The sequence below is a fragment of the Nicotiana tomentosiformis genome, chromosome 5 (genome assembly GCF_000390325.3).
Source record: "Nicotiana tomentosiformis chromosome 5, ASM39032v3, whole genome shotgun sequence".
NCBI classification, from domain to species: Eukaryota; Viridiplantae; Streptophyta; class Magnoliopsida; order Solanales; family Solanaceae; genus Nicotiana; species Nicotiana tomentosiformis.
Genome location: NC_090816.1, coordinates 104,520,572 through 104,545,803, shown reverse-complemented (window position 1 = coordinate 104,545,803; position 25,232 = coordinate 104,520,572). Strand labels below are relative to the sequence as shown.

Genomic DNA, 25,232 nt, shown 5'->3' with positions numbered 1-25,232 from the left:
AAAACTTTATTTGATATCTCGGAGACGATGCATTCCAATCTTATGTCTCAGCTTCTCAAATGTTGATGTTGGCAATGCCTTTGGGAACAAATCTACCAGATTATCACTTGAACGAATTTATTGAACATCTATCTCACCATTTTGTTGAAGATCATGCGTGAAAAAGAATTTTGGTGAAATGTGCTTTGTTTTGTCTCCTTTCATATACCCTCCTTTTAGTTGAGCTATGCAAGCATCATTATCTTCATACAATATCGTCGGAATCTTCATTTTCAAAGAAAGATCACACAATTGTTGAATGTGTTGAGTCACTGATCTCAACCATACACACTCTCGACTAGCCTCATGAATAGCTATTATCTCTGCATGATTTGAAGATGTAGCAGCTAAAGTTTGTTTTGTTGGATGCCATGAAATAGTTGTACCTCCACAAGTAAATAGATAGCCTGTTAAAGATCGGGCTTTATATGGATCAGATAAATAACATGCATCTGCATAACCAGTCATTTGTGAATCAGATTCATAAGAATAAAATAATCCCATATCAATAGTCCCTCGGAGGTATCTAAAAATATGCTTAACACCATTCCAGTGTCTTGTTGTTGGAAAGGAACTAAATTTTGCTAATAAACTTACTGCAAAAGTTATATCTGGTCAAGTATTATTTGCAAAATATATTAGTGCCCCACTTGCACTAAGATGTGGATTTTCATCACCAAGAAGCTCTCCATCATTTTCATGAGGTCGAAATGGATCTTTATTTATATCAAGTGATCTCACAACCATCGGGGTACTCAATGGATGTGATTTATCCATATAAAACACTTTAGGATCTTTTTGGTATAAGTTGATTGATGGACAAAAAATTTCATCTTTTATATGCTCAATTTGTAGACCAAGACAAAATTTTGTCTTTCCAAGATCTTTCATTTCAAACTCTTTCTTCAAACAGTCTTTTGGAAGCTCCCCAGGAGTTCCAATGATATTTAGATCATCAGCATACACAACAATTATAACAAATTCAAGTCCAGACCTTCTTATAAATACACAAGGACAAATTGGATCATTCTTATACCCTTCTTTCAGCAAATACTCACTCAGCCAATTATACCACATTCACCTTGATTGTTTCAATTCATATAAGGATTTTTGAAGCTTTATTGAACATGCCATACAAGTAGGCTGTGACAACATCCATCAAACGCATATCAAAATTTTCATGGACTGCCAAATTTATAAGATACCTGAAAGTGATTGCATCCACCACAAGAGAATATGTCTCCATATAATCAATGCTAGGTCTTTGCAAAAATCCTTGTGCCACAAGTCGTGCTTTATATCTAACAAAAACCCATTTGTATCCCACTGGCTTTATTCCTTCAGGTATTCGGACTATACGTCTGAATACTTCACGTTTTTCAAGTGATGCTAATTCTACCTGGATAGCGTCTTTCAATTTTGGCCAATCATTTCTCTGTCTACATTCATCGACAGATCTTGGTTCAAGATCCTCATCTTGTTGCATTATCTCTACAGCAACATTATAAGCAAAAATGTTGTCGGCAATAATATTATTTCGGTTCCACCTTTTTCCCGTAGAGACTTAACTTATTGAGATCTCTTCATTCTTATTATTTTCAGGTACCTGGACCTCCTCTGAGGTCTTATCATTTGTTATGTCACGGGGCTCTTTTTGAGCAATTGCCTCCATATTATGATCTCCTAGATAATTTTCTCCTTTTCATTTTCGAGGATTTTTATCTTTGGAACTAATTGGTCTACCACGTTTCAAGCGTGTCTTAGACTCATTTGTATTTATAGATTTTTCAACCGGGACATCAATTCGAACAGGAGCATTAGCAACTGGAATATATGACTTAGTCACCCTTGGTAGGTTAGTGAATGTATCTGGTAATTGATTTGCAATATTTTGCAAATAAATTATCTTTTGAACCTCGTATTCACATTGATTTGTTCGAGGATCTAAATGAGATAGTGATAATGCATTCCAATCTATCTCTTTTTGCAATTGCTTATTTTCTCCCCCTAATATTGGGTATACTGATTCATCAAAATGGCAATCAACAAAGCTTGTCGTAAATAAATCTCCAATCATAAGTTCCAAATATTTTATAATAGAAGGAGATTCATACCCAACATATATCCTCAATCTTCTTTGGGGTCCCATCTTTGTGCGTTGTGGTGGAGCAATTGGAACATATACTGCACATCAAAATATTCTAAGGTGGGAAATATTTGGCTCCTGACCAAAAGGCAATTGTATTGGGGAGACTTTATGATAACTTGTGGGTCTGATCCGCACAAGAGCTGCTGCATGCAAAATAGCATGGCCCCATGCTGAAATGGAAATTTTTGTTCTCATAAGAATTGGTCTAGCAATTAATTGGAGGTATTTGATCAATGATTCCGCTAGACCATTTTGAGTATGAACATGAGCAACTGGATGCCCAATTGTTATTCCAGTTGATATTCAATAATCATTAAAGGCCTAGGACATAAATTCACCAGCATTATCAAGACGGAGTGTTTTAATTGCATAATCTGGAAATTATGCTCTTAATCTTATTAATTGAGCTAGTAACCTCGCAAAGGCCAAATTGCGGGTTGATAACAAGCACACATGTGACCATCTTGTAGATGCATCTATCAAAAACATATAATATCTGAATGGTCCACATGGAGGGTGTATGGGCCCACATATATCACCTTGTATACGTTCCAAAAATGCAGGAGATTCAACTCCAACTTTAATTACTGATGGTCAAATAATCGGTTTTCCTTGAGAACATGAAGCACAAGAGAATTCTTTAGTTTGAAGAATCTTTTGGTTCTTCAATGTCACGACCCGAAATATTCACTGTCGGGACCGTGATGACGCCTAACATTCCGCTTCCTAGGCAAGCCGATGTTAAAGAATTATTAAGCCAATCCTTATTCAATTCAGTAAATAACAACAAATAAGCTAAAATGAAATACAGCGAGTGCAGAATAATATAAAACTTCATTAATTACTATCACCCGGATCTGGAGTTACAATTCACGAACATCTAGGATTTACTATAAGTAAAAGTCTGAAAGAAATAAAATTATTTCAACGAAAGAAACAGTAAAAGAAAAGAATTGAAAAGATAGACGGGGACTTCAAGGTCTGCGAACGCCAACAGATCTACCGTGAGTCTGTGATGAACCAGTCCGAGCTGCTGCGCCTCTCTATCAGCTGGGACCAATACCAAAATCTGCACAAGAAGTGTAGAGTGCAGTATCAGTACAACCGACCCTATGTACTAGTAAGTGTCGAGCCTAACCTCGACGAAGTAGTGACGAGGCTATGACAAGATACCTACATAACAAACCTGTGCAATTTAACAGTATATGTACAAATAACAACTAAACATGTACTATTGGGAAGGGGGAACACGCTGAGGGGAATACGAGATAGAGAACTACAACAGAATGGTAACATGAACAACCAATATACTATGAACCAATAAGAACAAGTAAACACAGTAAAGGAAAAATACACAGTATCACCCTTCGTGCTTTTACTATCAATCTCACCATAAGATCAATAGAAACAGCACGGCATCACCCTTCGTGCATTAACTCTCATAACATGGCATGGCATCACCCTTCGTGCATTAACTCGCATAACATGGCATGGCATCACCCTTCGTGCATTAACACTCACAATGTGGCACGATATCACCCTTCGTGCATTAACACTCACAATATGGCATGGCATCACCCTTCGTGCATTAACACTCTCCCTTACCATAATGCAATAAACAAATAACAACAAGGAGATAGAATAACAAGTACAAGCCTTACTTCAACATTTGGTTCAACAATATCAACCTCAACTTCAGAATCAATACTCAATTATCACCAGAAGATCCGTAAATATGATAAGAATGATCAATTTAACAATACTAGTCTAAATATGGATAACTTGAACAAAGGAAGCTATAATTGAAAGAAACCAAGCCCCGCCCGCATGCTTTAACCCGACTACAACGCATAAGTACTCGTCACCTCACATATACATTGTTCCCCTAACATTTAAACATGTAGCAAATATACAAACAAGTCTTATTCCCTCAAGTCAAGGTTAACCACAACAGTTACCTCGCTCCAAAGGTCACTCAATGCCCAATTATCGCTTTTTCTCTAGAATCCACCTCCAAACCACTCGTATCTTTTCACAAATGACTCAATAATATCAAATATTGCTAAAGAAATCAATTACATTGCATAAATTTAGATTCCACAACCTTTCTCCCAAAAAGTCAAAAATCGACCCCGGGCCTGCTTGGTCAAAACCTATCCATTTACCCGTTCACCCCCGAGCCCGACTTTATACTTAGTTTCGGAATCGGACCCCAAATTGAGGCCTAAATCCCCAAATTTGCAAAAACCCGCAAATTCTTCCTAAATCCCTAGTTTTCTAGCATGAAAGAACAAAGATTAGGGCTAAGAAGTTAATGGGTGATGATAGAAATGGAAGAAAATGAGTTAAAGAGTACAAACCTATGAATTGATGTTGAGTTTTCTCTTCCAAATCGCACCTAGGCCGATCTCTATTGGAGAGTTTATGAAAAATGGGTAAAATCCCATTTTGGTTCTGTTTTAAGATCTGGACGTCAGGCCTTCTTCGCGTTCGCGAAGGGGCCTGCCAGGTTCGCGATGAGCAGCAGCTCGAGTGGCTTTCACGTTTGTGAGTCCTCCTTCGCATTCGCGAAATTTGCTCCCTCTGACCTTCGTGTTCACGAGCCCATGCTCGCATTCGCTTGGAAGAATGACTAACCCCTCCCCTAGGTCTCTAAAGCTTCGCGAGAAGCTGGTCGCGTTCGCGAAGGGTAAGGCCCCCATTGCTTCGCATTCGCGACCCAGCTACCGCGTTCGCGATTAAGAAAATCACCTTGCCCCAGTTTACTCTTCGCGTTCGCGAGAGTACTTTCGCGAACGCGAAGAAGAACACACCAGATAACAGCTGAAGCACAAAAAAAACAGATTTCTAAGTGCAAAAAGCTTCCGTAGCCTCATACGAACCCTCGAGGCTCCAAACTAATTATGCACACAAGTCCAAAAACCTCATACGAACTCGCTCGCGCGAACAAAATACCAAAATAATGCCTAGAACTACGAATCAGACAACAATTCAAATAAAATTTTGAAGAAAACTTTAAAACTTCTATTTTCACAACCGAACGTCCAAATCACGTCAAATAAACTCAGTTTCTCACTAAATTTCACAGACAAGTCATAAATATAATAATGGACCTGTACCGGGCTCCGAAACCAAAATACGGACCCAGTATCGACAAGACCAAACATCAGTCAATTCTAAAAATTATTAAACTTTCAAACTTTTCATTTTTTATCAAGATTTTATATCTCGAGCTAAGGATCTCGGAATTTGATTTCGGGCGTATGCCCAGGTTCCAAATTTTGATACAGACCTACCGGGACCGTCAAAATACAAATTAGGGTCCGGTTGCTCAAAACGTTGACCGAAGTCAACTTAAATGAATTTCTAAGGCAAAATTCTTATTTTTATCAGTTTTTAACATATAAGCTTTCCAGAAGAACACCCGAATTGCGCACACAAATCGAGGAAGGCTAAAATGAGGTTTTTGATACCTTGAAACACAGAATCAAATTCTAAAATATAAGATGACCTATCGGGTCATCACATTTTCCACCTCTAAAACAACCATTTGTCCTCGAACGGATATAGAAAAGTACCTGATCTGGTGAAAAGATGTGGATATCTACTCCGCATATCTGACTCGGACTCCCAACTAGCTACCCCAACGAGATGACCTCTCCAATGCACTCGAACTGAAGGATAACTCTTAGACCTCAACTGTCGAACCTGCCGGGATAGAACAGCCACCGGCTCTTTCTCATAAGTCAAATCCTTATCCAAGTGGACAGAGCTGAAATCTAACACGTGGGACAGATCACCGTGATACTTCCTAAGCATGGACACATGGAACACCGGATGAACTGCTGATAACCCCGGTGGTAACGCAAGCCTGTAAGCCACCTCTCCCACTCTCTCTAGAATCTCAAAAGGTCCGATATACCTAGGGCTCAACTTGCCCTTCTTTCTGAACCTCATTACACCCTTCATGGGTGATACCCGAAGCAACACTCTCTCCTCGACCATGAATGCAACATCACAAACTCTGCGGTCGGTATAACTCTTCTACCTGGACTGAGCTGTACGAAGTCGATCCTGAATAATCTTGACCTTATCCAAGGCATCCTGTACTAGATTTATACCCAACAACCAAGCCTCCCCCGGCTCGAACCATCCAACTGGAGACCGGCACCGCCTACCGTATAATGCCTTATAGGGAGCCATCTGAATGCTCAACTGGTAGCTGTTGTTGTAGGCGAACTCTGCAAGGGGCAAGAACTAATCCCATGATCCTCTAAAGTCTATAACACATGCGCAGGGCATATCCTCCAAGATCTGAATAGTGCGTTCGAACTGTCCATCCGTCTGAGGATGAAACGTTGTGCTCAACTCAACCCGCGTGCCTAACTCACACTGTAATGCCCTCTAGAAGTGAGAGGTGAACTACGTACCTCGATCAGAAATGATAGACACGGGCACACCGTGAAAACGGACAATCTCGTGGATGTAAATCTTTGCCAACCGCTCTGAAGAATAGGTAACTGCCACAGGAATGAAATGCGCTGACTTAGTCAGCCTGTCCACAATGACCCAAATGACATCGCGCTTCCTCTGAGTCCGTGGGAGTCCAACAACGAAATCCATAGTGATACGCTCCCACTTCCACTCAGGAATCTCTATCTGCTGAAGCAAACCACTAGGTCTCTGATGCTCATACTTTACTTGCTGACAATTTAGACACCGAGCTACATAAGCAACTATATCCTTCTTCATCCTCCTCCACTAATAATGTTGCCTCAAGTCCTGATACATCTTGGCGGTGCTCGGATGAATAGAATACCGGGAACTGTGGGCCTCCTCAAGAATCAACTCACGAAGTCCATCCACATTAGGCACACAAACACGACCCTGCATCCTCAAAACTCCGTCATCTCCCACAGTGACCTGCTTGGCATCACCGTGCTGCACTGTTTCCCTAAGGACTAACAAATGAGGGTCGTCATACTGCCGATCTCTGATACGCTCAAACAAAGAAGACCGAGCGACTATACAAGCTAGAATATGGCGGGGCTCTGAAATATCCAACCTTACAAACCGGTTGGCTAAAGTATGAACATCTGATACAAGCGGCCTCTCACCGATTGGAATGAATGCAAGGCTGCCCATACTCGCTGCCTTTCTATTCAATGCGTTGGCCACCACATTGGCCTTCCCGGGATGATACAAGATGGTGATATCATAGTCTTTCAATAGCTCCAACCACCTTTTCTACCTCAAATTGAGATCTTTTGCTTGAACAAAGACTGAAGGCTCCGATGATCCGTGAAAACCTCACACGACACACCGTAAAGATAGTGCCTCCAAATCTTCAGCGCATGAACAATGGCTGCTAGCTCTAAGTCATGGACATGGTAATTCTTCTCATGAACCTTTAACTGCCGCAACGCATATGCGATCACCCTGCCCTCCTGCATCAATACCGCACCGAACCTTACACGAGATGCATCACAATATACTGTATAAGATCCTGAACCTGTGGGAAACACCAACACCGGTGTTGTAGTTAAAGCAGTCTTCAGTTTCTAAAAGCTCGCCTCACACTCGTCTGACTATTTGAACGGGGCACCCTTCTGGGTTAACCTGGTCAACGGGGCTACTATAGATGAAAACCCCTCCACAAATCGACGGTAATAGTCCGCCAAACCCAAGAAACTCTTGATTTCCGTAGCTAAAGTGGGTCTAGGCCAGTTTTGAACTGCCTCAATTTTCTTAGGATCTACCGGAATGCCCTCTGCTGATTCAACGTGCCCCAAGAAAGCGACTAAATCCAGCCAAAACTCGCACTTTGAAAATTTAGCATATAATTGGTTGGCTCTCTTTCATCAAATCCATGAATGCTGTTGGGGCATTTGACAACCCAAAGGACATCACCAGAAATTCATAATACCCGTACCGAGTCCGAAAAGCTGTCTTAGGGACATCAAATGTCGTAATCCTCAACTGATGGTAGCCAGATCTCAAATTAATCTTCGAAAACACTTTGGCACCCTGAAGCTAATAAAATAAGTCATCAATCCTCGACAATGGATACTTGTTCTTGATGGTGACTTTGTTCAACTGTCGATAATCTATGCACATCCTCATCGATCCATCCTTCTTCTTCACAAACAACATAGGTGCACCCCAGGGCGAGACACTAGGTCTAATGAAGCCCTTATCAAGTAAATCTTGCAATTGTTCCTTCAATTCTTTCAGCTCTGGCAGGACCATACGGTATGGAGAAATGGAAATGGGCTGAGTGCCCGGAGCCAAATCAATACAGAAATCAATATCCCTGTCGGGTGGCATCCCCGGCAGGTCTGCAGGAAACACCTCTGGAAACTCACAAACAACTGGTACTGAATCCATGGAAGGAACCTCTGCACTAGAATCGCGGACATAAGCCAATTAAGGTAGACACCCCTTCTCGACCATACGTCGAGCCTTCATTTAAGAGATAACCATGCTGGTATAATGGCCAGGAGTCCCCTTCCACTCTAATCGAGGCAATCCAGGCAAAGCTAAAGTCATCGTCTTGGCATGACAATCCAATATAGCATGATAAGGTGATAGCCAATCCATACCCAAGATAACATAAAAATCGACCATATCGAGAAGTCGAATATCTACACAAGTATCAAGACTCCTAATGGTGACCACACACGAACGATAAACACGATCTGCAATAATAGCATCTTCCATAGGTGTGGACACATACACATGAGCACTTAAAGAATCACGAGGCACAACCAAATATGAAGCAAAATAGGATGACACGTAGGAATAAGTAGAACCCGGATCAAATAGAACTGAAGTATCTCTACTGCAAACTGAAACAATATCTGTGATAACAGCGTCAGATGTCTCAATCTCAGGCCTGGCTTGAAAAGCATAACACCGGGGTTGGGCCTCATCACCCTGAACTACGTCCCTGGGACGGCCTCTAGCTAGCTGGCCTCCACCTCTAACGGCCTAACCTCCACCTCTAACAGTATGGCCTCTACCTCTGGCTGCCTGACCTCTGTCTCTGGCTGGCTGAGCAGGCGGTGCAACAACTGGTGCCAGAACCATGGTACGAGAACCCTGATGTTGTGAGCTGCCCGATGCCCGGGGGCAAAATCTAGCAATGTGCCTCGGATCACCACAAGTATAACAGGACCTTGGCTGCTATGACTGCTGACCCTGAAACTGACCCTGTTGACCAGAGTAACCACCCTAAAAACTGTAGAGCGGAGGTGCACTAATAGGAGCTGGTGATGCACTGTAGGCTAGCTGGTCGGAATAAGGCATATGAGGGCCACGACCACCTGAGGCACCGTGGGATGCCTGCAGTGCTGAATGAAATGGCTGGGAGGATGGCCTCTACCAAAAGTACCCCTACCTCCAGATGAGGCACCGCTGAATCCCTCAGAATGACGTGGTCTCTTGTCAGACCCCTGACCTCCCAGAGAAAGAACCATCTCGACTCGCCTGGCGACATTGGCAGTCGCCTGAAAAGAAATCTCACTCCCAGTCTCATTAGCCATCTGCAATCTAATAGGCTGAGCAAGTCTGTCAATAAACCTCCTCACCCTCTCTCTTTCGATAGGAAGTAGAAGTAGAGCATGACGGGCTAAATCCACAAAACGGGTCTCATACTGAGTAACAGTCATACTGTTATGCTGGAGACGCTCGAACTGATGTCGATGTTCCTCTCTCAATGTGATAGGGAGAAACTTCTATGGGAAGAGCTGAGAGAACTGGTCCCAAGTAAGAGCAGGCGATCCAGCTGGTCTGGTCAACAAATAATCTCTCCACCACTTCTTGGCGGAACCAGTCATCTGAAATGCAGCAAAGTCGACCTAATGGGTCTCCACTATACCCATGTTACGTAGTACCTCATGACAGCTATTAAGATACTCTTAGGGATCCTCTGAAGGAGTACCACTGAAGCGAACTGGGAAGATCTTGGTAAACCTGTCCAATCTCCATAACGACTCAGAAGACATAGCTGACCCACCACCGGCCTGTGCCGCAACAACCGGCTGAACTACTCCGGCTGGCTGAGCTACTGGAGTCTGATACTGGGGAGCCATCTGCTACGGAGTGTGAGTAGCAGGAGTCTGTGCTCCTCCTCCCACCTGAGAGACGGCTGATGCCATGGGAAATGTACCAGTCTGAGCCACACTCTCCATAAGGCTCACCAAAAAGACCAAAGCATCCTGAAACCTCCTCCGGGACCTGAGCTGGCTAGGTAGGAACAGTCTGGGCTGGAACCTCCTCATCAAACTCTACTTGAGGCTCCATTGCTGGTGCTGCTGCTCGAGCTCTGGGCTGAGCTCTACCCTTGCCTCGGCCTCTGGCACGACCTCGGCCTCGACCACTGCCCCTCGTAGGAGATGCCACTGGAGGCTCTGGCTGCTGCTCAGCTGAAGATATGGTACATGCTCTCGCCATCTGCCGAAGGACAAGAATAGAAGAGTTCAATCGGCAATGATAGAATAAAATCGCACGACAGAGAAGAATAGAAATGAAATTTATTCCTAAATTTCATAGCCTCTTGAAGATAAGTACAAATGTCTCTGTACCGATCCTCCAGACTTTACTAAGCCTGCTCGTGAATTGTGAGACCTAATCTCTGATACCAACTTGTCATGACCCGAAATTTCCACCGTTGGGACCGTGATGACGCCTAACATTCCACTTGCTAGGCAAGCCGACGTTAGAGAATTATTAAGCCAATCCTTATTTAATTCAGTAAATAATAACAAATAAGCTAAAATGAAATACAGCGAGTGCGGAATAATATAAAAACTTCATTAATTACTACCACTCGGATCTGGAGTCACAATTCACGAACTTCTAAGATTTACTACAAGTAAACGTCTGAAAGAAATACAATTATTTGAACGAAAGAAATAGTAAAAGAAAAGAATTGAAAAGATAGACGGGAACTTCAAGGTCTGCGAACGCCAACAGATCTACCTTGAGTCTTCGATGAACCAGTCCGAGCTGCTACGCCTCTCGATCAGCTGAGACCAATACCAAAATCTACACAGGAAGTACAGAGTGCAGTATCAGTACAACCGACCCCATGTACTAGTAAGTGTCGAGCCTAACCTTGACGAAGTAGTGACGAGGCTATGACAAGACACCTACATAACAAACCTTTTGCAATTTAACACTATATGTACAAATAATAGCTAAACATGTACTATTGGGAGGGGGAACATGCTGAGGGGAATACGAGATAGAGAACTATAACAGAATGGTAACTTGAACAACCAATATACTATGAACCAATAAGAACAAGTAAACACAGTAAAAGAAAAATGTACGACATCACCCTTCATGCTTTTACTCTTAATCTTACCATAAGATCAATAGAAACGACACGGCATCACCCTTCGTGCATTAACTCTTATAACATAGAACGGTATCACCCTTCGTGCATTAACTCTTATAACATAGAACGGTATCACCCTTCGTGCATTAACACTCACAATGTGGCACGGCATCACCCTTCGTGCATTAACACTCACAATATGGCACGACATCACCCTTCGTGCATTAACACTCTCCCTTACCATAATGCAATAAACAAATAACAATAGGGTGATAGAATAACAAGTACAAGCCTTACTTCAACATTTGGTTCCACAATATCAACCTCAACTTCGGAATCAATACTCAATTATTATCAAAAGATCCGTAAACATGATAAGAACGATCAATTTAACAATACTAGTCTAAACATGGATAACATGAACAAAGGAAGCTATAATTGTAAGAAACCAAGCCCTGTCCGCATGAATTAACCCGACTACAATGCATAAGTACTCGTCACCTCATATATATGTTGTTCCCCAACATTTAAACATGTAGCAAAAAGACAAACAAGTCTTATTCCCTCAAGTCAAGGTTAACCACAACACTTACCTCGCTCCAAAGGCCACTCAATGCTCAATTACCGCTTTTTCTCTAGAATCCACCTCCAAACCACTCGTATCTATTCACAAACGACTCAATAATATCAAATATTTCTAAAGAAATCAATTACATTGCATAAATTTAGATTACCCAAACTTTCCCCCCAAAAGTCAAAAAATCGACCCCGAGACCGCTTGGTCAAAACCCGAGGTTCGGACCAAAATCCATTTACCCATTCACCCCCGAGCCCGATTATATACTTAGTTTCGGAATACGACCCCAAATTGAGGTCTAAATCCTCAAATTTGCAAAACTCCCCAATTCTTCCTAAATCCCTAGTTTTCTACCATGAAAGAACAAATATTAGGGCTAGGAATTTAATGGTTGATGATATAAATGGAAGAAAATAAGTTAAAGAGTACAGACCTATGAATTGATGTTGAGTTTTCTCTTCAAAATCGCACCTAGGTCGAGATCTATTGGAGAGTTTATGAAAAATAGGTAAAATCCCGTTTTGGTTATGTTTTAAGGTCTGGGCGTCAGGCCTTCTTCGCGTTCGCGAAGGGCCTGCCGCATTCGCGATGAGCAGCATCCCGAATGGCTTTCGCGTTCGCGAGTCCTCCTTCACATTCGCGAAATCTGCTCCCTCTGACCTTCGTGTTCGCGAGCCCATGCTCGCGTTCGCGTGGAAGAATGACTAACCCCTCCCCCAGGTCCCTAAAGCTTCGCGTTCGCGAAGGGTAAGGCCCCCATTGCTTCGCGTTCGCGACCCAGCTACTGCTTTCGCAATTAAGAAAATCACCATGCCCCAGTTCACTCTTCGTGTTCGCGAGAGTACCTTCGCGAACGCGAAGAAGAACACACCAGATAACAGCTGAAGCACAAAACATCCAGATTTCTAAGTGCAAAAAGCTTATGCAACCTATCCGAAACAAACTCAAGCCCTCGGGCTCCAAACCAAATATGCACACAAGTCCAAAAACCTCATACGAACTCGCTCGCGCGAACAAAACACCAAAAATAATGCTTAGAACTACGAATCAGACACCAAATCAAATGCAATTTTCAAGAAAACTTTAAAACTTATATTTTCACAACCGAACGTCCGAATCACGTCAAATCAACTCCGTTTCTTACCAAATTTTACAGACAAGTCATAAATATAATAATGGACATGTACCGGGCTCCAAAACTAAAATACGGACCCGGTATCGACAAGACCAAACATCAGTCAATTCTAAAAATCATTAAACTTTCAAACTTGTAATTTTTCATCACAATTACATATCTCGAGCTAGGGACCTCGGAATTCGATTTCGAGCGTACGCCTAGGTCCCAAATTACGATACGGACCTACCGGAACCGTCAAAATACGGATCCGGGTCCTTTTTTTTAAAACGTTGTCCGGAGTCAACTTAAATGAAATTTTAAGGCAAAATTCTTATTTTTATCAGTTTTTAACATATAAGCCTTTCGGAAGAACACCCGGACTGCGCACGCAAAATGAGAAAGGTGAAAATGAGGTTTTTAAAACCTCGAAACACATAATCAGGTTCTAAATTATAAGATGACCTATCGGGTCATCACATTCAATGAATGACCATGTGAAATCTCAATTATTTTGCGCATCATATTATAACCGGGATGGCCCAACAGGTCATGCCAAATAATAAAATCATTAGTAAACTCCTTGTTTACTATGTCATGCGATTCAACTACATTAATACTAGTGTAGTATAATCCGAAGGAAAATGCGGGAAGCTTTTCAAGCACACACTTCTTTTCCGCTTTTATTGAAGTAATATAGAGGTATTCAACCTTTCCTTCATTGGTAGTCTCAATATGATAGCCATTTTGGCGAATATCTTTGAAACTCAACAAGTTTCTTTGAGACGTACTACAATATAATGCATCATTAACAACCAATATAGTTCTTCCTGGTAGTAATACAGTCGCTTTTTCAGAGCCCTCAATTAATTTTATACTACCAGATATTGTTATGATATTGGCTTCTTTCATAATTAAATAACAGAAATATCTCTTATCTTTTAATATGGTGTGCGTCATAGCACTATCCAGAAGACATATTTCTTCTTTATTATTCATACGGCCATTGAAGAGAGGGAAGTTTTCATATTCTTCATAAAGAAAAAAATACATCATAAGTAATATTGAAAAATTTAAGAACAAAAGACACTACATTTAGGAAATTAAATACTGACAACATAAAAAGTTTTATACAAAACATGAACTTCATAAAAAATACATTTATTCTTATAACCCAATAATTAGTCTTCAATTATGATGCTCAAAGAAGTCTCCAGCTTTTAAATGAGTAATATCTGCAAGGCCTTCAAAAATATCATCTTTATAGGCAAGGTTTGCTTCAACTTTATCATGATTATTCATAGGGCCAACCTCAACATCATTTTGAAAGGTCAAGTGAGTCTCAACTTTATTTCGTTTCCCTTTTATAGATGCTTGATAAGTTTGACAAAATATTCAGGTGTACGATAAATTCGTGCCCAATGATTTTTTATACCACATCAGTGGCAAATATTACCTTTTCCTTTTGAAGGATTATTCTGAGAACCCTTGTAGTTCTCTTGATTATAACGACCACCATCATGGCGATTATTATTTCGCCCCTTGCCACGTTCACGTATATTTATACGGCCACGATAATTATTTTGCCTTTTTTTAGACTTTGGATCTATCGTTCCCAGATTTGCTTCTGGAAATGGAGCTGATCCAGTGGGGCAAGCTTCATGATTGTTTCATTAAAAGGGAATTATGTTGTTCAGCCACCAAAAGGCATGAAATTAACTCAAAATATATCTTAAAGCCCTTTTCACAGTATTACTGCTGTAACACCATATTTGAGACATGAAAAGTGGAAAGAGTCTTTTCTAACATGTCCTCATCATTCATAGGTTCCCCACATAATTTTAGTTGGAAAATTAATCTATATACAGCATAATTATATTCACTTCTGGTCATATAATCTTGTAGTCGTAAGTGCATCCACTCACGACAAGCTCTTAGCAATACCGTGGCCTTTAGGTGGTCATATCGTTCCTTCAAACTAGTCCATAGTTGAAATGGATCTTTCAAGGTTAAATATTCACTTTTTAACCCTTCATCGAGATGATGGCGAAGGAAAATCATGTCTTTCACCTTATCCTGACTTGATGCTTCATTTTCTTCTTTAATAGTGTCACCAAGACCTTTAGCGTCAAGGTGAATTTCAGTATCAAGTACCCATGGCAAATAGTTATTCCCAAAGATGTCAAGTGCCATAAATTCAAGTTTTGACAAATTTGACATAGTGAAAACTATCGTAGAAAATAAGTTAATTAGAATGATAAGAATTATTATCAATGAAAAAAAATAGTGCAGAATATAATCGTGTATTAACATTCTCTATATAATTATTAGAACAAACAATTATGTGTAGTGCGATGATAAATTAGTACTTAATATTACACACAAGAACTTTAGACATGTAAGTATATTTTCAGAGAATAAATAAGTTGAAGTACTATCATTTATAGGTACTAGTATATTTTGTTCTACTTAGAAGACATTTCAATAAGTTAAGTAGTCATAAAAATAGATGATATCAATTCTGCCAAGTCCTCTTCCATAATGTATAAACCATGCAGGTTACGAGTAATGTAAGTAGTAATCTTACCTTAATTTGTGTTTTCGTAACCTGCATGGTTCGAGGGATGGATTTCCTTCGTAACTATTGAGGGATGGATTTCCTTCGTAACCTGCATGGTTCATAGCTAATAGTGGATTTCCTTCGTATCCATCCCTCAATAGTATCATCCACGCTCACTGGGGGTGTACAGACTTCGGAGGGGTTCCTTCAGCCCAAACGCTATAAATCGCATGGACAATTCACGTGCCATAGTATCAATATCAAAATCAATCAGGCCCTCAACCTCACTCAGTCGTCAATCTCTCCAGTCTCTCTCTCACGGGCTCACAATGTCATGAAACTAGCCCAAAAATGATGATATGATGTATCAATAAATAACAACAGAGACTGAGATATGATATGCAATGAAATAAATATGACTGAATATTGGGATCGGTGCAGTATTGATGCAGGATAGTAGGGTGATTGCATACGCATCATGGTAGTTGAAGGTTCACGAGATGAATTACCTTGTTCAGGACTTGGAGTTGGCGGCAATCGTCCATGCACTGAAGATTTGGAGGCATTATCTCTACGGCGTATCGTGTGATGTGTTCACGGATCATCGGATTCTACAGTATTTGTTCAAGCAAAAGGATCTCAACTTGAGGCAGCGGAGGTGGTTGGAGCTGTTGAAAGACTATAATATTACCATTTTGTATCATCCCGGGAAGGCCAATGTGGTGGACGATTGTCACGCGCTAAAAACCACGTGACCGGCACTCAGTAATCTACTCGACCTGAGTAAACCATACCATAACTTAATACTCATCTATATGCCTAATAGGGGGATGCGAAAGCCTCTTCAAATACAATCATTTTAAGATATAAAATAAAACATGAATAATATCTTTAAGTAAATATTTTCCTTTGAATAAAAACTTCATAAAGATAGAAGACAGATTCATTCATGCATGCCATATGAGTAACCATATGATTACAACCCAAAAATGAATATTACTATTGTCTATGGAATCTCTATGACACGAAAATAAAATGGTCTACCAAGGCATAACCCGATGGCTCAAAAGAATAATAATATAATGAAGTCCTCCACGAGTGCAAGTGTGGAGTCTCACCAAAAAGCGTCAACAGAGAATGTAGAGCTCTCCTATCCACGCGACCCAAGCTGCTTAGGTCCAGTCCCTGAAAACAGAAATGAAAATGTGGCCAAAAGGCCATAGCTCCACATGCCTAGTACGAATCATGAACTGTTCCCCAAAAAACAAAATAGGACAAGACTTAAGAAGATATAAGATATGCAATGACAATTGATATAAGAAAGAAACCTTCATATCAATTTACAATTTAGAAAATGAAATAAAATAATATGGTAAAACATATTGCAAAGTGTTCCTTTAGCATTAATCTTTGCAAAATCATGTTAGATTTTTCATTTACCGGGAGTACTACACAATCACTGACACGGAAGAAAGTCAACTAGGTTATGTACCTAGCGGCAAGTATCATATACCCTACTTGCTCAGGTAGTCTCATCGTTGTGCCGCACGAATCGACTCAGCCATGTTAATAAAGTAGCATAATAGTACCCCCTCATGGGAAGTACTCTGCCATAGTTCTCAACCATAAGGTAGGTTCTACGCCTACACCGGCACGTGTAGTTTCATGACCTAATGAGGAAAAGTATCCAAGGTCAATCTCGATGAGCTTAAGTAACTCCCAAAATCTTTACATTTATCAATGATGATGCTCGTAGCCACATCAACATAATTTAATAACGCATTACAACAAAACCAACTGAGTCAACTAAGTGTCTAACACTTATCATACGTTTAGCAAAAATCCTCATTTCATCATTTGAAGGTCAATCCTTGAATTTTAACTCCAACTCATTCATTAAATTTGTTATGGGATCTAGTCATTCCACTAGAAACTCCAAAAATAATATCGTTCAAACAAGACCCAACACTATTCATCATCCCCACCAACCAACTCTTCAATTTCAAGACTAGCTTCTAGGGTTTCATGAATAGATGTTTAAATGCAAATCTAACTTCATAAATATACTCTACTATGTCCATGGAGTATAGTACATAAGATTGGAGTGAACAGATTACCTCTTTGTCAAACCTTAAAATTTTGAAGATTTGAGTTCTTGAAGTGTTCTTGAGATTTTCTTCAAAAATCTATGATTTTTATGTAGTTGGAGAGTTAGGAGATGTAATAAATTAACCCAAATCTACCACAAATATGCATTTAATTCTCACCTTGAATATGCATTAATGGTATGGAACTCCTTTCTCTCACTAAGTCTCCAAAGACAAAGCCTAAAATAAAGAACCAGTCCCTTCCCGTAATTGCCTTTAAAAGGCATCAGTTATGAAATCTCGCGGACGCCCAGTTGGATGCTGTTTCCGCACATGATATTTGCGCACTTCACTGCTTTGTTGCCTTAGCAGCTCTTTGTTTCGACGCTACGGGGATGCTAAGCATTCTCCTTAGCTTCCATTCCATGTAGCTTAATAATGCACCTTTGGTTTATAACCTTTTTTTTCCCTTCGAGTCATATCTTTGTCCCTTTGCTCCTTTAGTTAATTTCTTTGTCTCCTTGTCTCCCACATTCTTTATTCATTTTCCTTCTTTAAATTCCATGTCCTTGAATCCAAGCAGGTGTGCATTTGTAGCTAAGTAATTTCACTTACTTTGATAGTCAACGTAATGCCTAGTATTTCTGATTCCTTTTTTATTGTCCCTTTTAATTCTTATAATTCCAAATGTTTAATTGTTTATGGAGTAATTACTCTAAGCATTTTGATAATGTGATTCCTTCAAGAAACTTCAAACACTTATATCGAATTATAATAAATTCCAAGCTATACCAATGTTGATTACAACTGCTCACATGACTTTGTTATACTCATTATGGCTCGTGTTACTCGAATTTGATTAAATTGTATTCTTAAGCGCGAAATTAGTCCAAATAAATTATAAAATTCATGGGGCTTTACACTGATGTCTTGAGTAGAAAGGTTGTGAGTATGGGTAGCCTTGCGTATATTCTGGTTAGTGAGAGACAGCTAGCATTAGATGTTCAGGCCTTGGCCAATCAGTTCGTGAGGTTAAATGTTTTGAATCCCAGTTGTATTCTAGCTTGCACGGTCTTTCGGTCTTCCTTGTATGAGCGCATCAGAGAGTGTCAGTACGATGTCCCCCATTTACTTGTCCTTAAGGACACGGTGCGGTATGGTGGTGCCAAGCAGGTTACTATCGGAGATGATAGAGTATTGCAGATGCAGGGTCGGATTTGTATGCCCAATGTAGATGGCTTCATGAGTTGATTCTTGAGGAGGACGATAGTTCGCGGCATTCCATTCATCCGAGTGCCGCCAAGATGTATCAGGATTTTTGGCAGCATTATTTGTGGAGAAGAATGAATAAGGATATAGTTGCATATGTGGCTCATCGTTTGAATTGTCAGCAAGTAAAGTACGAGCATCAAAGGCATGGCGGTTTGCTTCAGAAACTTGAGATTCCCGAGTGAAAGTGGGAGCGTATTACCATGGATTTTATTGTTGGGTTCCCACGGACTTCGAAGAAATTTGACGCAATATGGGTCATTGTGGACAGGTTGACCAAGTCGGCACATTTCATTCCAGTAGCAGTTACCTATTCTTCAGAGCGGTTGGCTTAGATCTATATCCACGAGATCGTTCATCTTCACGGTGTGCTAGAGTCCATCATTTCTGATCGGGGTACGCAATTCACATCGCACTTTTGGAGGACCGTACAACGTGACTTAGGCACACGGATTGAGTTGAGTACAATATTTTACCCCCAGACGGACGGATAGTCCGAGCGCACCATTCTGATATTAGAGGATATGTTTCACACCTGCGTTATGGATTTCGGGGGTTCTTGGGATCATGTCTTGCCACTTGCGGAGTTTGCCTAGAACAACAGCTACCAATCGAGTATTCAGATGGCTCCCGATGAGGCATTGTATGGGAGGCAATGTCGTTCGCCAGTTAGTTGGTTTGAGCCGGGAGAGGCTCGGTTGTTGAGTACCGATTTGGTTCAGGATGCCTTGGAAAAGGTCAAGATGATTCAGGATCGACTTCGCACAACTCAGTCTAGGTAGAAAAGTTATGCCGATCATAGAGTTCGTGATGTTGCATTCATGGTTAGAGAGAGGGTGTTGCTTCAGCTTTCACCCATGAATGGTATTATGAGGTTTGGAAAGAAGGGCAAGTTGAGCCCTAGGTATATCAGACCCTTTGAGATTCTTGAGAGGATTGGCGAGGTGGCAGTCAGCAGTTCACCCCGATGTTTTATATCACCATGCTCCGGAAGTATCACGGCGATCCGTCCCATATGTTAGATTTCAGCTCCGTCCAATTGGACAAGGATTTGACTTATGAGGAGGAGCATGTGGCCATTTTAGCCCGACAGGTCCGGAAGTTGAGGTCCAAGAGTTATCCTTCAGTAGAGTATAGTGGAGAGGTCAGCCGATCGATGCATCTACGTAGGAATCTGAGTCCGATATGCGGAGTAAATACCCACACCTTTTCACTAGTCCAGGTACCTTTCTATGTCCGTTCGGGGATGAACGTTTCTTTTACAGGTGGAGAATGTGATGACCTAATAGGTAATTTTGAGGTTTAGCCATCATTCATATGTTCTGAGACCTTGAATAGCTCCGTTTAGCATCCTCTATTTGCGTGCGCAGTTCGTGTCTTTTTCCGAAAAAATATTTTATGTGTAAAATTGAAGAAAATGTGAATTTTAGCTTTAAAAATAATTTGAGTTGACTACGGTCAACATTTTATGTAAACGAACATGGATCGGTGTTTTGACGGCCCCGTTGGGTCTGTATCGTGATTTGGGACTTGGGCGTATGCCCAGAATTAAATTCGAAATTCCCTAACTTGATTTAACGTGATTTGTTGAAAAATAGTAATTTAAAGGTTTAAATAATTCCTAAGTTTGACCATAGGATGACTTTGTTTCTACCGAGTTCGGATTTTGATTCCGGAACTTGATATAGGTTCATTTCACTATTTGTGACTTGCCTGCAAAATTTGGTGCAAAACGAAGTTGATTTGACGTGATTCAGACGTCCAATTGTAAATTTGAAAGTTTCATACATTTCAATGTCGATTCGTGGTTCTAGGTGTTATTTTGGAATATTTATCGCGCGACCGAGTTCGTATGATATTTTTTCACTCGTGTGTATTTTTGGTTTGGAGCCCGAGGAGCTCGGGGTGAGTTTTGGATAGGCTACGAACCATTTTGGACTTGGGAGATGGCTGGTTTCAGTGATATCTGGTGTCTAGTACTTTGTTCTTCGCGATCGCGAAGCCACTATCGTGATCGTGAAGGGTAACCTGGGCTGGGGTGGGATTTCTTCTATGCGAATGCGAGGTTGAGGTCGCGAACGTGAAGCAGTGATGGAATCGCCCTTCGTGAACGCGACCGATACCACACGAACGTGATGGGTAATGGGCCTGAGAGGGGATCTATTGGGTGTTCTACGCGAACGCGAACCAAGAGTCATGAACGCGAAGGCCGGGGGGAGTTCCATCGCGAATGCGAAGAACTTCTCGCGATCGCGAAGGCCAATTGGGCCGCAGTGCTTCGCAATCGCATCAGGTCCTTCGCGAAAGCGAAGAAGACCTGACGCGAGTGATTTAAAACTTCCAAAAGTCACGATTTTCTTCACTTTTCATCATTTTCAACTTTGAGCTCGGCCTAGAGGTGATTTTGAAGAGAAATTTCATCCCAACTTTATAGGTTAGTAGATTTTAACTAGTTTTCTTCCATTTCCATCAACACCCATTGATTTCTAACCTTTAATCTATGCTTTTTCATTGTAAAAATTAGGGATTTAGGTTGAAATTGAGGGATTTGAGAAATGCAGATTTAGAACTCAAATTGAGGTCGGATTTCGAAAGTAATCACATAATCGATCTCGGGGGTGAATTGGTAATTGAATTTCAGTCTGAATCTCGGGTTTTGACCAAGCGGGTCCGGGGTTGGTGTCTGGTGCTTTGTTCCTCGCGATCGCGAAGGGTAACTTAGATTGGGGTGGGATTTCTTCTATGTGAACGCGAGGTTGATGTCACGAACGCGAAGCAGTGGTAGGATCACCCTTCGCGAACGCGACCAATACCACGTGAACGCGATGGGTAATGGACCTGGGAGGGGATCTGTTGGGTGTTCTACGCGAACGCGAACCAAGGGTTGTGGACGCGAAGGCAATGGGGGAAGGGCCATCGTAAACGCGAAGGCCAATTGGACCGCAGTGCTTCGCGATCTATGCCAGGTCCTTCGCGAATGCGAAGAAGACCTGACGCCAGTGATTTAAAACTTCCAAGAATCAGGATTTTCTTCACTTTTCACCATTTTCAAGTTTGAGCTCGGCCTAAAAGCGATTTAGAAGAGAAATTTCATCCCAACTTCATAGGTTAGGAGATTTTAACTCGTTTTATTCCATTTTCATAAACACCCATTGATTTCTAACCTTTAATCTATGTGTTTTTCATGGTAGAAATTAGAGATTTAGGTAGAAATTGGGGATTTTGAGAAATTTAGATTTAGACCTCAAATTGAGGTCGGATTTTAAAACTAATTACATAATCGGGCTCGGGGGTGAATGGGTAATTGAGTTTCGGTCCAAATCTCGGGTTTTGACCAAGCGGGCCCGAGGTTGAGTTTTGTTGACTTTTTTCAAAATCATTAAAGATTGAGTATTTTTCACTCGTGGGTAGTTTCTAAAGCTTATTTTGAATTGTTTGAACTATATTTGGTTAGATTCGATTGGTTTGGAGGCGAATTTTAGAAGCAAAGCCTCGGTTGAGCTTTGATTTGATTGCGGAGCGAGGTAAGTATCATGGTTAACATTAACTTGTGGGAACATTATATATGTGAGGTGACGAGTACTTATGCGTTGTTATTGGGTTAAAGCATGCAGGTGAAAGTTGTTTCCTTGTATTTTATTTCTTTGTTGACTATGATATCCATGTTTAGGTTAGATTATTATTTCTTTGATTATTCGATTCATAATTATTGCCCTTTTATAATTAGAAAATATTTTTGGAAGTTGAAGTTTGGTATCTTGGCATCACATTTGACGTTAAATATATTCTCCGCATTATTTATTACTCGAATTCATATTATCATCATTACATGATGAGGAAAAGAGTAAAAGCATGAAGGGTGATGCCGTGCCATTGCATTTACATTATTATTATTACATGGTGAGGACGAGAGTAAAAACATGAAGGATGATGTCGTACCATTTATCTCATTTATTCATTATTACATGGTGAGGAAGAGAGTAAAATCTCGAAGGGTGATGTCGTGCCATTCATCTCATTTATTCATCGTTGTATAGTGAGGATGAGATTAAAAGCACGAAGGGTGATGCCGTGCCATTTTAGTTTACTTATATCATCATTACATGGTGAGGACGAGAGTAAAAGCACGAAGGGTGATGCCGTGCTATTTTCATATCATTGGTTTAACAGATTTACCGGTTGATAATTTACTTGGTTACTTCAAGATTTCATACCTGTCATAGTAGTTATATTTTCCCCTTTTTGCATGTCCCTTCCCAGTTTGTACATTATCATTCTCTATTATTATTGTCACTTTATATAGACTTGTACAAGTTTATTTACGTAGGTGTCCTGTCATAACCTCCTCACTACCTCGTCGAGGTTAGGCTCGACACTTACGGGGTACATTGAGTTAGTTTTACTCATACTATACTTCTGCACTTGTGCAGATACTGGTACAGATCCCTGTGGTGTGTAAGGTGCGTCAGCTTGGATCATTGCATACGGAGACTTGAGGTAGATCTGCCAGCGTATGCAGACATTGAAGTCCCTGTAACGGCCCGGTCGGTCATTTTGAGAATTTAAGTCTCGTTCGGCAGCATAAGTCCCTGAGCAGCTTCATATTATATGTATTGACTTGCGTGCATGGTTGAATTCGGTTACCGGTTGTTTCGGAGTGACTTGGGACACTTAGTCCCTAAAACGGAAGCTTAAGTCTTAGGATTTTGACCGTAGTCAGAACTATGTGAAAATGACTTTGGAATAGAGTTTTGTCGGTTCCATTAACTATGTTGGGTGATTTTAGACTTAGGAGCGTGTCCGGACTGTAAATCCGAGGTCTACAGCTGATTTAGGCTTGAAATGGCGAAAGTCAAATTTTTGGAGATTTGGACCGGAAGTGAACTTTTTGATATCGGGGTCAGAATGCGATTCCGAGAGTTGGAACAACTTCGTTATGTTATTTGGGACTTTCCTGTAAAATTTGACGTCATTCCGGGTTGATTTGATAGGTTTCGGCATGGGTTTTAGAAGTTGAAAGATTTGAAATTTATAAGTTTGATTCATGGTGCGATGCATAGTTTCAACGTTAGTTGATGTGATTTGAGGGCTCGACTAAGTTCGTATGGTGTTTTAGGATTGGTTGGAATGTTTGCTTGAGGTCCCGGGGGCCTCGGGTGAGTTTCGGGTGCTTAACGGATTAAAAGTTTGATTTGTGTAACTGCTAAGTCTTCAGGCTTCTGGTATTTTCGCACCTGTGGTGAAGAGACCGCACGTGCGGAGAGGCAAGCACAGAAGTGGAAAAAGTGGAGGAGTGCCAGGGGTCGCAGGTGCGAGGAAAATTCCGCATCTGCGATGCCCGCAGATGCGAAGATTGAGGCACATGTGCGAGAAGTGCTGGACTTGACAGTCTCCATAGGTGCGGAGAAAGTGTGCACATCAGCGGCTCCGCAGAAGCGAGAGGAAGCGCAGGTGCGTTTTGGACATGCGCACCTGCGATCGCGCAGATGCGGCTAATTATGCGCAGGTGCGGTCATGCCTGGGCAGAAAAGAGAAATTCGAGGGTTTGGTTTCATTCTTCGTTTTTGGACTTGAGAGCTCGGAATTTGGCGATGTTTCAAGGGATTTTCAGAGGAAGCTTTGGGGTAATGATTCCTAACTCGTTTTTGGTTGTATTCAATTAATCTATAGTTGTTTTCTTCATTTAGTTTCGGATTTTTGGGGTTGAAATGGGAAAAAAATTGGAAGAACTTCTTCAATAAAGATTTTGAGTTTTGAAAGGGAATTTGTGGTCGGATTTGAGTATTTCTTATATGGTTGGACTCGTGAGTGAATGGGTGTTCATATTTTGTGACTTTTACCCGATTCCGAGACGTGGGCCCGGGTCGACTTTTTAGGGCGAATTTCGTAATTTTTATTAAATATTGATTTCATTGATTAGATAAGTCTATTATTGTTGTATTCATGTTATGCAATTGTGTTTGGCTAGATTTGGGCCATTCGGAGTCGGATAATTGAGGAAAGGGCATTCTTACGGACTGCTTGAGCTTGGTTCGAGGTAAGTATCTTGCCTAACCTTGTGTGGGGGATTTTCCCCTTAGGATTTGAGTCTTCT

At 41.0% G+C, this 25,232-nt stretch overlaps 1 protein-coding gene across 1 annotated transcript; it reads right to left on the bottom strand.

Annotated features, from left to right (window-relative positions):
* Window positions 1-8,656: 8,656 nt before the first annotated feature.
* Window positions 8,657-10,642, bottom strand: LOC138892929 (uncharacterized). Its single transcript, XM_070176685.1, has 3 exons — window positions 10,463-10,642; window positions 9,588-9,696; window positions 8,657-8,886 (listed from the first exon to the last, which is right to left on the bottom strand). The coding sequence occupies exons 1-3, from the start codon at window positions 10,640-10,642 to the stop codon at window positions 8,657-8,659; spliced, it is 519 nt and encodes a 172-aa protein (XP_070032786.1).
* Between the last annotated feature and the right edge of the window lie 14,590 nt (window positions 10,643-25,232).

Bases quoted from the DNA above. Each gene is read 5' to 3' on its own strand.
- LOC138892929 (XM_070176685.1), bottom strand. From the start codon at position 10,642: ATGGCGAGAGCATGTACCATATCTTCAGCTGAGCAGCAGCCAGAGCCT. The intron at 9,697-10,462 runs GTTCCAGCCCAG...ATTTCTTTTCAG, and splicing joins AAGTAGAGTTTGATGAGGAG to GCGACTGCCAATGTCGCCAG. The intron at 8,887-9,587 runs GTAGGGGTACTT...CTATTATTGCAG, and splicing joins CAGCGGTGCCTCATCTGGAG to ATCGTGTTTATCGTTCGTGT.